Genomic DNA, 16,358 nt, shown 5'->3' with positions numbered 1-16,358 from the left:
TGACGAGGGGAAACCATGGGAATTAATTAAACCATAGGTAAAGCGGAGCACTTCTCGAAACTGAAGGTGCATTTCTTCCTCTCGCCTCACCGTGGCGGTGTTGAGCCGTTTAGATGGTCGTCCTTCCCTGATTAAACCTTTAAAATACAAATTTGATTAACCGCAATTATATTTTATTATAGCACTACAGAACTAAAGTGCATCGGCTTTTAAATAATGTATTGCTCGGCAAACAATAAACAGGATTATAATCCCCATTATATAACGGTACGACGGATAACTGACAATATTGGAAAAAATACTAACGCATTGTTCGAGAGATAATGTCAATGCTGTGTCAGGAAACTATCAAATATTAATTTTATCCCACTTTGTCTGTAAAAAATCTGCCATAAATCGCTTATAAAAAGACTCCATATAGTAGCGATGTCGTGTCTTGTCAATAAAGTTTGGAGACGTTTGAATAAGTCAGCGGCTGATCGCATCACAACAAAGATGGCTGCAGAGGAGATGGAACCCACAACCTCCTAGAGCAGGAGCGCACCTCAAACTAAACCAACGTTAAACATCAACGAAACGAACCCTAAGCGGGTATCAGCAGGGAGACTAGTGGAGCAGATCGAAGAGGAGGTGCTGGGAGGAGATCAAGAAGATCGAGGAGGAGCAGGGAGGACATCGAGAAGGAGCAGCATCGAGGACGTCGAGGAGGTGTCGGGACTCAGGAGGAGATTGAGGAGGAGCAGGGAGGAGATCGAGGAGGTGCTGGACAGCAGATCGAGGAGGTGCTGCTGGGAGGAGACCGAGGAGCAGATGGAGGCGGCCGGAGCGTCCGAGGAGCGGAGGAGGAGCGTCTGTATCCTGGGCTCGGAGCTGGTGGAGAACTACACTGTAATATACACATATTACAATACATATCAATATAACATCCATGTTATCACAGGCATTCGCATGATAGCCGCGCATGCGTAGTGGAGGCGCGGACGGGCCGTCTCTGGTGTCTCCTTACTTTCTGTTGACTTTAAATGTGCTTACTAAGCTGTTTGGGCATGCCCTTTTAAGGACACGGTGTCCCAGACGACAACGACATACGTGTCCCTTTCTGTATCAGCAGCTCATAATCATAAATAATAATGACAAATTATTTATTTAAATTATGTATGTATCTCTGAGGCTGAAGAGCTGTGTGTGTGTGTGTGTGTGTGTGTGTGTGTGTGTGTGTGTGTGTGTGTGTGTGTGTGTGTGTGTGTGCGCGTGTGCGCGCGCGCCCGTCCGTCCGTCCGTCCGTCCGTCCGTCCAGGTGTATGTCATCCAGGTGACCGACGGGGCGCACCGGTGGACCGTCAAACACCGCTACAGCGACTTCCACGTGCTGCACGAGAAGGTACTTGAATACACACTATATTCTAATAAACATCCGTCTACTCTGTTGTATAGTGGATGAATAAAAAACTATAGATTATGTATAATTATATTATAGTGGAACCACTTCCACCTAAACTAAAGATCACGGTTCCAGCGCCCCCTAGCGGTGGTAGGATGGTATTTTCGTTTAGCAGCAGTAGGTTTATATGCACGGGGAAAGCAGGGTTGTAACCTGGTTACCATGGTCACCAGGACTAGCCAGTTAGGGGTCCTGGGTAGGGTACCCTGGTAGCCAGGTCACCTAACTGACATGTTAACAGGGAGGCTGATTACGTAACCCCATTTCTGCTCAGAGGCTAACCCATGACTGTTGGCTCCCCTTAGCTTAGCAGCAGTATGCTTTATGTATGGTGTCTGTGTTGCAGCTGAGTGCTGATTGGCTGGTGGACAAGCAGCTCCTCCCCCCTAAGAAGATGCTGGGGAAGAACTCTCCGGGCCTGGTGGAGCGGAGGAGACGGGAGCTGGAGGTCTACCTGCAGACGCTCCTCCTGCGCCTCCTCAGCTCGGCCACGCCTCCCCCCCTCGCCTCCTTCCTCCACTTTGACCTCTATGTAAGATGTCTGTCTGTCCGTCTGTGTGATGAAGGACAGCTACATGTTATTGGTCACAGCGTCTACCAGGTACCTAACTCCTGTCTACCTGTCTACCTGTCTGCCTGTCTGTCTGTCAGGAGAGGAGCGGGGTTGCAGCTGCATTAGCTGAGGCATTGTTTCACAGAGGTAAGCTTCCTGTTGACCTTTAACCTCCCGGGGTCATAGTCTACCTGTCCGACTACCTGTCTGTCTCTCTACTTGTCTGTCTACATGTCGCTCTCTGCCTGTCTGTCTCTCTATCTGTCTACACGTCTCTCTACCTGTCTGTGCGCTAACTGTCGGTCTCTCTACCTGCCTCTCTACCTGTCTGTGTGCTAACTGTCGCTCTCTCCATCTGTCTGTGTCTCCAGGTGAGGACCTGCTGGCGGGGGGTCAGGTCTACTGTCTGCGGCCGCTCCAGCTGCACTCGGTGTGGGAGCAGCTGCACCTGTCTACCCCCAGCGGACCGGAGCTCCACACACACCTGGCCCACATCCTGGACTTCACCTGCAGACTACGCTACCTCAAGGTATACACCTAGATCTATATATATATATATATATATATCTATCTCTAACCTCAAGGTACACACACCTAGATCTACATCTACATCTATCTCTCGCTCTCGCTCTCTCTCTCTGTATGTATGTATGTATGTATGTATGTATGTATTTACTGTATGTGTGTATATATCTATCTATCTATCTATCTGTCTATATCTGTGTCTGTCTATAGATTTATATACCTACACATATATATATTTATATATCTGCACATATATAACTAAATCTTACCTACAGCATCTTTAAATTTGTAGTAATAATAATATCCAGCTGATTTTAAATTGTGATGTGATTGGTCAGATCCAGGGCACGCAGGGACCAATAGGAACCAGCAACATCCAGGAAAGCAGCCTGACCTTTGACCTGTCCATATTCAAATCACTGCTGCATGCAGAGGTTAGTTTGACCTATGGCCTGCTGACTCTCCCAGAGAGTGCATCAGCATGCCTTTCTGCTGATTGACAGTTTTAACATGTTAATGACAGGTGATGTGTGATTGACAGTGTAACCGTGTGATTGGCAGGTGAGTGAGTGCTCCTCCCAGCAGATCCAAGGTCTCCCCAGCCTCCGCAGGACCCTGGCCACCTGCAGTATCCACCACACCACCCCCTCCATGATGGTACGGCCCGGGTGGGGTCACAGCAGGAGGATGATGATGATGATGAGGATGATGTCATAGTTTAGTCCTGTAACCAGATGATGTCACACGATGTGTCGTAGGCCATCCTTGCTCCAGAGGCCAGTGAGTTTCCCCAGTGGGAGGCGGAGTCGGTAGAAGGGGCAGGGCCTGGGTCGCACGTGACGGCCGTCATTCCTCTGTGGAGGAAACTGACCACCCTGGACCTGAGCCACAACACCATCACAGAGATAGACGCCTCCGTGGTGAGTACCTAACTCAGACTAACTACCACTACCACCCTGCTAACTATCACAACACCATCACAGAGATAGACGCCTCCGTGGTGAGTACCTAACTACAACTAACTATACCACTACCACCCTACCATCTACCACAACTACAACTAACTATGCCACTACCACCCTACTAGCTACTGTACCATAACTACAATTAAATCTACCACTACTAGCTACCATAACTACAACTTACTAAACCACTACCACCCTAGTAACTACCATAATTCTAACTAACTATACCACCACTATACCAGCCCAATACCACACTGTAACACTGGGTATAACACTGTACACAACCTGGACTAGTTGACCAGCCTTGGTGGTTCTGTTTCTGTGTTCCATAGAAACTTGTTCCAGAAGTGGAGTTTCTGGACTTGAGTCACAACCAGCTGCAGTCTGTAGACCACCTCCAGGTACCAGTTACTGTCAATAAACCAGTCAATATAGCAGTGAAAACAGTTAATTTACCAGATACCGGTAAACCAGTTAATACAACAGTGAAATCAGGTCAAATTATACCTGATAAACCAGTGATAATACAAAAGGTAAAAGGTTTGTTTGTGTGTTTGTTTCCAGTACCTGTACAACCTGGTCCACCTGGACCTGTCCTACAACGCTCTGGAGGTGCTCCAGTCGGCCCACACCCGTCTGGGGAATATCCGGACCCTCAACCTGGCCGGCAACCGCCTGGAGACTCTCTCTGGCCTCAACAAGCTGTACTCCCTGGTCAACCTGGACCTCAGCCACAACCTGATAGCACAGGTTAGCATGCTAACACTGCTAATGCTACTCCCTGGTCAACCTGGACCTCAGCCACAATACTGATACAGGTTATGCTAACACAGATTAGCATGCTAGTATTGTGCAAAACTGTATTTTTCTATAAGTGTGTATCTGTGTGTGTCTGTGTGTTTGTGTAGCTGCAGGAGGTGCGGAGTGTAGCAGGCCTACCGTGTCTGGAGAGGCTGTCACTGACCCACAACCCCCTCTGCTGCTCCCCAGACTACCGCACCCGGACCCTGGCTCTGTTCTGGGACCGCGCCGCAGAGGTACAGCCCTACCTCCTCACACCCTACCTCCTCACTCCAGACCGCCTCACACCCTACCGCCTCACTTCCTACCCCCTCACACCCTACCTCCATATACCCTACCTCCGTATACCCTACCTCCTCACTCCTGACCGCCTCACACCCTACCTCCTTATACCCTACCTCCTCCTACCCTCTCTCATTCCTTTCTCCCTTCCTCCCTTCCCTCTGGTTAAGTTGCTCCTTCATTCCCTGTGTGCAGGTGTGTCTGGACGGCACGGCCACCTCTCAGCAGGAGGTGGACACGGTGGAGGTGCTGAAGGCCATCCAGAAGGCCAAGGAAACCAAAGACAAACTCCACAGCGGCGGCGACAAGAGGGTAGGTCACACTCTGACGCCACCTCCTCCTCCTGCTGCTCCTACCCCTCTCTCGCCACTGCTCCTTCTCCTTTGCAACCTGAGGAGGAGAAGGAGTAGCGGTGACAAGAGGGTAGGTCACACTCAGACACCACCTCCTCCTCCTGCTGCTCCTACCCCTCTCTCACCGCTGCTCTTCCTCCTCCTCAGGTTGCAGAGGAGTCCAGCTTGTCTTCCTTATCTGCTGCTCCTCCTGTCGTCTCCTCCTCTTCCTCCTCTTCCCCCTCTCTCCAGAAGGTCAACTGCTCTAGCCAAGGTAACCATGTATGTACCTCTTCTTATGGCTAACAGTACTCTTCTTATGGCTAACAGTACTCTTCCTAGCACACTGTTCTTATGGCTAAAAGTACTCCTCTTATGGCTAACGGTACTCTTCCTAGCACACTGTTATTATGGTTAACAGTACTCTTCTTATGGCTAACGGTACTCTTCCTACCACACTGTTCTTATGGTTAACAGTACTTTTCTTTTGACACTGTTCTTACGGCTAACAGTACTCATCCTAGCACACTGTTCTTACGGCTACCAGTACTCTTCTTATGGCTAACAGTACTCTTCCTACCACACTGTTCTTATGGCTAATAGTACTTTTCCTACCACACTGTTCTTATGGCTACCAGTACTCTTCTTAAGGCTAACCGTACTCATCCTAGCACATTGTTCTTACGGCTAACAGTACTGTTCTTATGGCTAACATCAAGTTTCAGCTTTGTGTGTGTGTTGATGAGCTGATGAAATGTATTGCTGCATCACTCTGCATCACACTGCATGGCTGTCGAATCATTGGGTAGTTCTGTGTGATGAAAGAACAACAGCCAGCGCTGCCCAGTCACAGTTGTGTCATGTTTCCTGTTTAGAAGTGAGGAGCAGAGAAGAAGAAGTAGTTTTCCCCCGCCTCGTCTGCCCCGATGCCTCCTCCCTCCTCCCCTCCCAGGTGGGTGACGCTAACTGTTAGCATAGCTTTAATATCGTAGGGCTCTGATGTGGTTCACGAGTACATGGATGGTACACCGTCCCCACTAACAGTCCGCAGACTTTGCCTTTCATAGTCCAGCTGTACATTTCCACAATCTTTGAATTCAATCCATCAATCTCATGCTGATTGGCTCTCCTCCAACCAGATCCCGCCCTCTGCGGTCTGTCCATCTACCCTCCCGTCCAATCCCACGGCTCCGTACTGCAGTCCTGGAGGCGGGGTTACAAATACAGCCAGGTGGGGGACTTGTGTGTGTGTGTGTGTGTGTGTGTGTGTGTGTGTGTGTGTGTGTGTGTGTGTGTGTGTGTGTGTGTGTGTGTGTGTGTGTGTGTGTGTGTGTGTGTGTGTGTGTGTGTGTGTGTGTGCGCCAAATAATGGTGTTTATGGTTCCTCCTCTCTGACAGAAGTGCTCACCCCGAAGACCCTGCCAGTAGCTCCTCCCTCTCTCTCTCCCACCTCTTCTCCCTCCCCTCCCCCCTCCTCTGCCTCTCCTCCCACCTCCTGTCCCTCTCATCCAACAAAGACTTCATTACCCAGCTGTCCCTCTGCCTGGCCTTGCCCCTGAGCCAGCAGGAGGTGCAGGAGGAGGTGCAGCAGGAGGAGCAGGAGGAGCAGGAGGAGGTGCAGGAGGGGGAGCTGACATCTGAGCACAGAGATGTTGTGTTGCCTCCTGCTGGGTGCCCCAGGTAACCAATCAGAAACAGTCTTACTAGAGTGAACACGTTAACTAGTTGGGTCAAGTTTAACAGTCGGGTATGGTTAGCTTGACTTAAGGAGGACCAGGGGCCTGATGTACTAAGACTTGCGTGGATTTCTGACTAAAACTTTGTGGACACCAAAATCTATCAAAAACGGATGTATCTATCCTTGCATAAGCACAATTTCACACAGATTCTCTTTGTACATCCCAATTAACGTGAAATTGAGCGCACATACACGAGCCCGACTCTCCGCCCAGTCTCCTCCTTCATTTAATATGCTAATTAGTATAAATAGGCCTGCAGTAGTGCAGGCCTATTGCACTACTGCAGTTAGGAGAAATACATAGTTCTTGGAAATCCGAATTGGTTGATAAGCCAGTCATCATCATGAGCCAAAAAATCATAATAGTCGCGGAACACCCGTTCATTTTGAATGCGACCACTCGCAATATCTTCTATCAAGGCCATCACTGCACACACACACACACACACACACACACACACACACACACACACACACACACACACACACACACACACACACACACACACAAACATCGATTATAGCCACATTTTGCATGCTTTTATATTCTCATTTATTTGGATGCATGCTGACGATAGGTTGTTCCCATACACCTAAGGTGTCAATAATATGTACGTAATTCGAAATTGGCAGACTGGTTCATTGATGGATTCATTTTAAGTAACAATGGCTTACTCCACTCAACATCACATAATAATATTGCAGTCAAGAATTTCACAACAAATGCGTGAAGAGAGATCAATTAGCCCAGATGTCATGCGTGGTCAGGAAAATATATAACGTTTAATAAACAAGCCATCACTGAAAATAATATTGCTGGGGCTTCCTTTTAATTTCCTTTTAATTCCAATATTGACAATTCTGTTTTATTGGTCTGTTTTAAGTTTAGCCTAACAACAGTGTCACATTATGCGCAGTGTGCGAAATACCCTTCAATATTCGGGGGGTCCCCATCTCCCGATTGTTGCGCATTATCGATCTAAATTTTCTCATGCAGTAGGCCTATAGCATACTTAACGCCTATTATCGCACGGCCCCTATTATTGCACAACTTCTGGTTTATCATACGATTGCGACCAACCAGCAACAGATAAAAGAAAGGATAAAGGTTCTCATACAACGCATGATTGAAGTGCATCAATCACATCGATCACGCATCCCGACGTTCAAATCCACTTTGAACTAGCCTCATATTACAATATTACTTCATGACTCGTGATTGCGTAGGCTTAATGTTGTTGCGCTGCATTGCCTCTATGTGCCGCCAAGTGACAAAATGCAGCAGAAATGTGCGTAAGCCAGGCATTTAGTTTGCGTGGAGAACCGCACTTTCTCACGTCAAGTCAGTCTTTGTACATCCGATCGTTTGTGTGAGAAGTTGCTTACGCAGCTTTTTTGTGCGTAAGCAAGCTTTGTACATGAGGCCCCAGGTGTAATTAAACCAGGTCTAGTCAGACCAGTTCTAGTTAAACCAGGTCTAGTTAGACCAGTTCTTGTTAGACCAGCTCTTGTTGGACCAGGTTAGTAGTGGGAGCTCCTCCTTGAGGAAGGCTCCTGATTGGATGAGGTATTCTCCTCCTTGAGGAAGTCTCCTGATTGGATGGGGTTTTCTAGTGCTTGAGGAAAGCTCCTGATTGGATGAGGTGTTGTCCTCCTTGAGGAAGGCTCCTGATTGGATGAGGTGTTCTCCTGCTTGAGGAAGGCTCCTGATTGGATGAGGTGTTGTCCTCCTTGAGGAAGGCTCCTGATTGGATGAGGTGTTCTCCTTGATGAAGGCTCCTGATTGGATGAGGTGTTGTCCTCCTTGGGGAAGGCTCCTGATTGGATGAGGTGTTCCCCTTCCAGGTCCAGCCCCTCCTCCAGGGACGGGTACTTTGAGATGGGTCTGGGGGAGTCCTGTTCCCCCCTGAGCCCCGCGGAGCTGCAGCCCCGAGCCAGGGACGTGAGGTGGTGCTTCTGGATGGAGGAGAAGGAGGAGGAGGAGGAGGAGGTGAAGGAGGAAGAGGAGGTGAACGAGGAGAAGGAGGAGGTGGAGCGGAAGGAGGTGCAGCAGAAGGTGGGGTGCCTGGTGTTCACTGACCAGCACCTGGGTCTCTTCTCCCTGTCAGCTGACAGCCCCTGTACCAATCACAACGCAGGTACAAACACAGCCCAATGTGAACAGGCATGTAACCATGGAAACCCAGCCGGAAGTCAACGTGTCTCTTGTCTCAGACCAGGACGTGCATCCCGGCGTGGACGAGGTGGTGTCCGGTCTGCAGAAGGAGTTCCTGCTGCCCTACGAGGAGGTGGTGTTCTCCTCCTGCTCCTCCTTGCTCCCGGAGCCCTGGGTCTGCCTGGGTATCCGGTCCAGACCTACCCAGCTCTGGTTCATCTGCCCCTCCCCCCAGGACACGCCCCTCTCAGCCCTGATCCAGGCCAAGGTAGACCTAAGTGTGTGTGTGTGTGTGTGTGTGTGTGTGTGTGTGTGTGTGTGTGTGTGTGTGTGTGTGTGTGTGTGTGTGTGTGTGTGTGTGTGTGTGTGTGTGATCAAGTGCATGGATTGCAGGGTGTGTTCATTCATATGTGTGTGGGTTGGTGTGTGTGTTGGATTCTAAAGTGATCTATGTGCCCTACAGCTTCCTGTCAGTCCTGAGGTGCCGCCACACACTACCCAGAATCCTCAGCTGCTGTGGTCGCTCCTCAGCCCCTGGGAGCAGCAGGAGGTGCGCGGAGGAGGATACCTCGCCCACCTGCTCCTCCCTGCCTCTGGCTCCTCCCTCTGCCCCGCGCCCCTCCTGACAGACATCCTGAACCAGGAAGTGGCTTCGTCCAGGACCCCCACCCTCCTCTTCCTCACCCCCAGACACCTGTGTGTGGTGAAGGTGAACTTCAGCACTCTGGCTGCCCACACGAGGAGCAGCTCCTCCTCTTCCTCCAGCACCTCCTCCTCCTGGAGCAGGGTGACCCGGGTTCCTCTTGGCGCCGTGGTCCTCCACCCTCGACACCGCCCAGACGGACCCCAGCACAAACACAGGTCCCTCCAGAGGATGACTGGTGCATGACTGGTGGGCTGGGCAACGGGTCGGTTGGTTGGCTGATTGATTGATTGATTGAGTAGTTGACTGGTTGGTTGACTGTTGACTTGTTGGTCAACTGGTTGAGTAGTTGACTAGTTGGTTGAGTGGTTGACTGGTTGGTTGGTTAAGTGGTTGACTGGTTGACTGGTTTGTTGACAGTTGACTGATTGGTTGAGTGGTGGCTGGTTGGTTGACTGTTGACTGGCTGGTTATTGTTAAGCTGTAACTAGTGTACCCGCTTCAGGGCTGGCCATGTGGTGGAGGTGGTGCTGGGCGGCTGGAGGCTGGGCCTGGTGTTCCCTCTAGCCCAAGACAGGCTCTCCTTCCTGGGGGAGCTGGGAGCCAGGACAGCCTCTCTGGAGGGTCTGAGGACCGTGGCTCTGGTCAGACCCGCTACACCGCAGCCAGGTACCAGTAATACACTACACTATACTACACTATACTATATTATAATATACCATACTATACTAGATACTAGAATGCTACATTTACTATACTACAGAATGCTATACTCTATACTTTACTACAGAATGCTATACTCTATACTTTACTACAGAAAACTACACTATACTAATCCTCAACTATACTAAAGAATACTTCACTATACTATACTACACCTAAACTATACTATAGAATTCTACAGAATACTAGTACTAGTACAGAACACTACACTATACTGTAAACACTACATCTAAACTATACTACCGAATACTACACTATACTATACAGGGCTCCAGAGTGCGACTAATTTGGTCGCACATGCAACCAAAATATTTAAGGGTGCAACTAATAATTTTTCTAGGTCGCACTGGTGCACCTGACGCTGCCCGGGTGAAAACATAAATTTCCTTTGCATCATCTCTATGTGTTCTCCTGTGACCGAACTCACACTTGTGGTAGGATCATATTGTGGTCTAAACCAATAAGAGAAAGAGCTTGGTCGGCTCTTTGCCTCTGATTGGCTGTGGTCTTGTTCACTGCTTGTGTGTGTTTAAAAATTGCAAGCGACCTGAGTGCCAGAGTAACTTAAACGGAGAAAGAAAATAAATGTGACAAAAGACGAGGGAAAATGAAGCGAGGTTGAAACTAACTTAAAAAACAGCCTACTGTTCCAACCAGACCCACTACTGAGAGTCTGGACCCCATGACACGCACAAACTTAAACATGCAATAAACGGCAGGCGTGTTAAACAACCCAGCTGTCCTAAAGGACAGCGTGGATCAGTCTATCTCCTCTCCCTCTCTAATTATTGAACAAGCTTACAAGGTAGGTTGGATTTATTGGGTTGTTTAACACGCCTGCCGTTTATTGCATGTTGCACGTTTGTGCGTGTCGTGGGGTCAAGTAGCTATTTTAATGTTTTGCGTTATCATTAATAAGCACATTTTTAAATTTAAAACATGATCATTGCACACCGGGTTTATATTTTTTTACTTTTGTTGGTAGGACCACGAGTCTCATGCAGGCCTTTATTAATCTGTAACCTATATGTTTCGAAACATATAGGACAGCGAGGCTCCGTCTTCCATCTCCTCTCCCTCTCCCGCTGTCAACCAAAGCGCACCATCACCTGTACTGTCCATCATCTCGGCCCCATTCATTGTGACCCGCCCCCATTCAGAACTTGTAGTTGTGCATTTTTGACACGTCAAATCACCGGAAGTGTATCGGTAAAGAGATTTACTTTTTAATTTGGAGTTAGTATATTCAATTGCAGCAAAATAACCTATAAATATATGATATATAGTGTTGGAGCACAATGTTGTTTTATAGGTGAATAACCCTTTAAGCACAAGCCCTTTTATTTGGAAATGTTTTATTTTGAAATGTTCAATTTCGGCTAGGTGAAGCACTTGAAACCCCTAAATTTTTGGGTGCACCTAAATTTTGTGCTGGTGCACCTAAAAAGAAAAGTTAGGCGCACCAGTGCAACCAATGCAAAAAGTTAGTCTGGAACCCTGCTATAGTACACCTAAACTATACTACAATACACTATTCTACAGAAAACTCACCTATACTGCACTACAACTAAACTCCTGGTTCTCCTTCCAGACGCTGCCCAGACCACTGGGGACCTGCACAGGTGAGCCCCACGCCCTGTATTGAGATTGTATTTCATAGTTTTCGTTAGCAGCTGAGCTTCTTGCTACACATCCTCTCTTCAAAACAAGCGCATCTTACTGGAGCATGAGCGGTCATGGAGAGAGTATGAATGAGCCTTAACTGAGCTCGCCGCCCCCCCCCAGCTCTGAGCTCCAGAGGCTGACGGAGGAGAACCAGCCCCCAGCTCACCTCCTCACCAGTCTCTCCCCAGGACAGGTGCTCCTGGCTGGGCTGCCTGGCCCGGCGCTGCAGGCCCTCTTCAAGAGCTCCATAGCTCAGGTGGGTTTCCATAGCGACACCTCAGATCGTTTGATCAAATCGACTATTTAGAAATATAGCTCTAAATATGTAGATAAAGAGATGCATATATATAGATATTAATAGATAAACCTGTATATAGATTGCAAAGCTGTTCTCTAGTCCAGGATATTGAATGTTTATCCCAGCCAATACATTCTGTGTGTGTATTTACAGTGGGAAGTGGGTGAGGAGGTGAGACAGGTTTTATGGTTGTCGGTTATCTTCTACATATCTCCGGAGACTGAGGTCACTTCCTGTCTGCTGCTGTCCAACAAAGCCATCTACTTCCTGTTGGAAGACTCCGCCTCCTCACTTAGCCTTCCATCTGGTGAGATTCAGCTCTCTGATTGGTCTAAACCACACATGTATGATTACAGGTATATTCTTAAAAGTTTGGGAATAAAATGTCGCTCTTTCTGTCTCCCTCTACTTGTCTGTCTCTCTCTCTGCCTGTCTTTCTGCCTGCCTGCCCGCCTGTCTCTCTCTCTGTAGAATGGGACAGAGTGGACCAGAGATACCAGGAGCTGTGTCTGTGTGTCTGTCTGTCCATCAGCCTGTCTGACCTGCTGTCCGTCAACGTGGGACTGTTCGACCAGTACTTCCGCCTCATAGGTCAGCATGTTCAGAAAGTTTCATTCAAACTGTGTTTTGAAAGCACTGATAAATAAAAAACACAACTCTGCCAAAATGGCCGCAGTGATACAACTAGAAGGTCTCAGATATAACTTAACAGATTTGTGTGTGTGTGTGTGTGTGTGTGTGTGTGTGTGTGTGTGTGTGTGTGTGTGTGTGTGTGTGTGTGTGTGTGTGTGTGTGTGTGTGTGTGTGTGTGTGTGTGTGTGTGTGAGAGAGAGTGTGTGACAATATCACCGCATCATGTTCCAGTTAACATTATTATCTTCTCTTAGTAGCACAATCCGAATTATATCCATAACCTTAACTACCAGTGTGTGGGTGTATCTCTGATGTGCGTGTGTAGGGGGCAGTGCGTGCCAGGTGGTGTGTTGTGTGAGTAGGGACAGCTACGGGACGTCCTGCTTCCTGAAGGAGCTGATGTCGGCCCTCAGCCTAGACCGGACCCGACCGGACCCAGAGCCGGTGGAGCAGGACTTCTACACCCAGTTCACCAGCACCACCTCAGGTACACCGCCACCATTCTGGATCCGGATAAGCAGGTCTTGGTTAGTTTCCTGGGTTCCATTCACATTCCCACCTACAGCGATCCGAATCGTATTCAGTAGTTGTAGCTTGGACGACGGACCAAGACCCACGCAATTGGACCATGATGGTTCCTTCAAACAGACGTCCAGCTCTCGTGTGAAAGCCCCCATGGACCAGACTAGAGCCCCTTGGCCGTGTGTCTCCCCCTGCAGGTAAAATGCAGAACTACGAGCTGGTCCACAGCAGCAGGGTGAGGTTCATCTACCCCAACGAGGACGAGATGGGAGACCTGACCTTCATCGTGGCCGACCGGAAGAGTCCAGCCTCCTCCTTCAACATACTGCTCTACCTGCTGGTGTTCCAGGTCTGGCTTCCTGCTAACTCTGACACACTTCCTTTTAACTCTGATAAACTCTGATACACTTCCTGCTAACTCTGACACACTTCCTTCTAACCTTTACACACTTCCTGTTAAGTCTGACATACTTCCTGTTTACTTCCTTTTTTCTTCTGTGCAGGTCCAGGTTTCAGATCTTCCAGAAAGATCAGGCCACCCCTATCAAGGCCATGACTCCACCCCCTTGCCGTGGCTCCACCCCCGGACCCTGGTTCTGACTGCCTCCCACATCTTCCTATTGGACGAGGACTATGTCAGTTATCCCCTGCCTGACTTCGCCAAGGAACCGCCCTGCAGGTCAGACCATGACAAGCTCTCTAACACCAAGCAACCAATCACATACAAGATTAGATAATAACTTTAATAATTATAATATATTTAATATTTATTGTTGTTAAATCTTTATTTTACAAGTAATATAATAATATTGTCCATCACAGAGGACTACAGTATTTGGTCATATTTATTATAATATTTCTAATATTGAATATAATAATAATATATTTTTAAAATTGAATAATAATAATGTTAAATATAATAATAATAATAATAATAATAATAATAATAATAACAATACTATGATGCTGTCCACCAGGGAGCGCTATGTGGTGTAAAATAATAATATTTAATATAATAATGATATTTTGTAATATAATACTGTCCACCAGGGAGCGCTACTAGGTGTAATATAATATTTAATATAATTATGTTTAATATAATAATGATATTTAGTAATATAATACTGTCCATCAGAGAGCGCTACCAGGTGTAATATAATATTTAATATAATTATAATGTTTAATACAATAATGATATTTAGTAATATAATACTGTCCACCAGAGAGCGCTACCAGGTGTAATATAATATTTAATATAATTATAATGTTTAATACAATAATGATATTTAGTAATATAATACTGTCCACCAGAGAGCGCTACCAGGTGTAATATAATATTTAATATAATTATAATGTTTAATACAATAATGATATTTAGTAATATAATACTGTCCACCAGAGAGCGCTACCAGGTGCGCGAGGCCCGCCGGATCCGGGACGTGGAGCGGGTGTTGCTGGGGTACCAGACGTACCCCCAGGCCCTGACCCTGGTCCTGGATGAACTGCCCGGACCCGACCTGCTACCCCCCCTCCACGTGGACCACTTCAGCCGGGGGGAGGGGCCTACCCCCAGGGGCGGGGCCGGGGGCGGGGCCCAGGAGGTCACATGGTGTATTTTCGTGCCAGCGGCTGAGAGCCGGGAGCGTCTGGTGGCGCTGCTGGCCCGCCAGTGGGAGGCGCTGTGCAGCCGCGAGCTGCCCCTGGAGCTCACCGGCTGATTGGCTCCCCAGGATTCTACTGCCTTCTCATTGGCTCCCCAGGATTATACTGTGTTCATTGTCTCCCCAGGATTCTACTGGCTGCTGATTGGTTCACCAGGATTCTACTGGCTGCTCATTGGTTCACCAGGATTTTACTTTAGCCATTGATTGGCTGTGGGCGTGACCTTAAGACAGCCCTGATTGACAGCGACACAAGCCAACAGAATCATGGACTGCAGAAGACAGAAAGACAGACTGTGTTTTTAACTTGGACTTATTCTGAAACTTTAGCAGTGCGTGTGTCTGTGTGTGCAGCTTGTCATAAAATAATGGTATTTGGGGATATTCCTGTGGATACAAATTAATTTGTAAAGATTATTATTAATATTATTGTTTTGAGCTGCAGCCCAACAATAATTTTTTAACTTATTTTATAATAAATTATCAGTTTGCTGGTGTAAGTGTCTTTGGTATTTTATTAAGTGTCTCTATTCAGCCTGCATTTTCTGGTGTTTAGGGTTTAACTTTATTCAATTGAACTGGTCAGGTCCCAGTATAACCAGCAGAAGACACTCACTACTGGTGATACTGCCCAGTACAACCATTAGTGAGTGTCTTCTGCTACATCCAGTCTAACCTGTCACACCAATACAACCAGTAACCAGTAGAACCAGTATATAGGGGCTCAAACCACCATAAACCAGTACAACCAATATAAACCAGTTCGACCTAGAACCTGTTTATCGTGGGGGTGTTACCAGTAGAAGCAGAATAATCAGTGCAAACCAGTCTAAATCAGAATAAAAAGTATACATCGGTCTTACTAGTTTTAACCAGTCTTACCGTTGGCACCAGTTTTAACCAGTCTTCCCAGCAGAACCGGTATAATGTGTGCTCAGCGTTTCTCTGCATTCTCCACCGCCAGCAGAACAAATTGCTGCTCTTCCTCCAAAACAGGAAGCCACTTCCTGTTTGCTTCCTGTTTGCCCTGCATGACTTCCGGTTCTGGGAGGTTGAACAGACAAACGGAGTGGGTTGTCAGCACAACCTCTCTGACCTCCCATTGGATCCCTCCTGGCCTCGTCAGCCAATCGGAGGCTGTTTCCCCCATGATTTGCTGTGTCAGCCTGGGATCGTCCAGAGAGATGGAAAGAGCAAGGCACTAACACTACAGGGTTAAAGGTTCTAATCCCTGTGTAGAGCAAGGCACTAACACTACAGGGTTAAACGTTCTAATCCCTGTGTAGAGCAAGGCACTAACACTACAGGGTTAAAGGTTCTAATCCCTGTGTAGAGCAAGGCACTAACACTACAGGGTTAAAGGTTCTAATCCCTGTGTAGAGCAAGGCACTAACACTACAGGGTTAAAGGTTCTAATCCCT

General features: G+C 47.7%; 1 protein-coding gene across 2 annotated transcripts; it reads left to right on the top strand.

Moving 5' to 3' along the window:
- Nucleotides 1–502: 502 nt before the first annotated feature.
- nisch (nischarin) lies at nucleotides 503–15,436 on the top strand. Of its 2 annotated transcripts, none has more exons than XM_084464119.1 (28): nucleotides 503–888; nucleotides 1,298–1,381; nucleotides 1,788–1,973; nucleotides 2,093–2,141; nucleotides 2,366–2,523; nucleotides 2,858–2,953; nucleotides 3,081–3,176; nucleotides 3,278–3,439; nucleotides 3,817–3,885; nucleotides 4,049–4,234; nucleotides 4,393–4,521; nucleotides 4,763–4,879; nucleotides 5,068–5,173; nucleotides 5,775–5,851; nucleotides 6,039–6,130; nucleotides 6,301–6,579; nucleotides 8,483–8,775; nucleotides 8,852–9,060; nucleotides 9,256–9,653; nucleotides 9,941–10,104; nucleotides 11,750–11,780; nucleotides 11,944–12,079; nucleotides 12,275–12,428; nucleotides 12,593–12,712; nucleotides 13,080–13,241; nucleotides 13,474–13,625; nucleotides 13,780–13,955; nucleotides 14,676–15,436. In XM_084464119.1, exons 1-28 carry the CDS (start codon nucleotides 811–813, stop codon nucleotides 14,992–14,994), a joined length of 4,278 nt encoding a protein of 1,425 aa, XP_084320245.1. In that variant the 5' UTR covers nucleotides 503–810; the 3' UTR covers nucleotides 14,995–15,436. The 2 variants fall into 2 exon arrangements, with proteins under 2 accessions (XP_084320245.1, XP_084320244.1); XM_084464118.1 differs by having other exon boundaries at nucleotides 6,298–6,579.
- Nucleotides 15,437–16,358: the final 922 nt, after the last annotated feature.

Source organism: Micromesistius poutassou (assembly GCF_964030765.1).
Source record: "Micromesistius poutassou genome assembly, chromosome: 2".
In the NCBI taxonomy this organism is placed as follows: domain Eukaryota; kingdom Metazoa; phylum Chordata; class Actinopteri; order Gadiformes; family Gadidae; genus Micromesistius; species Micromesistius poutassou.
The sequence above is the reverse complement of the archived record's forward strand: the minus strand, read 5'-3'. Positions and strand labels throughout refer to the sequence as shown.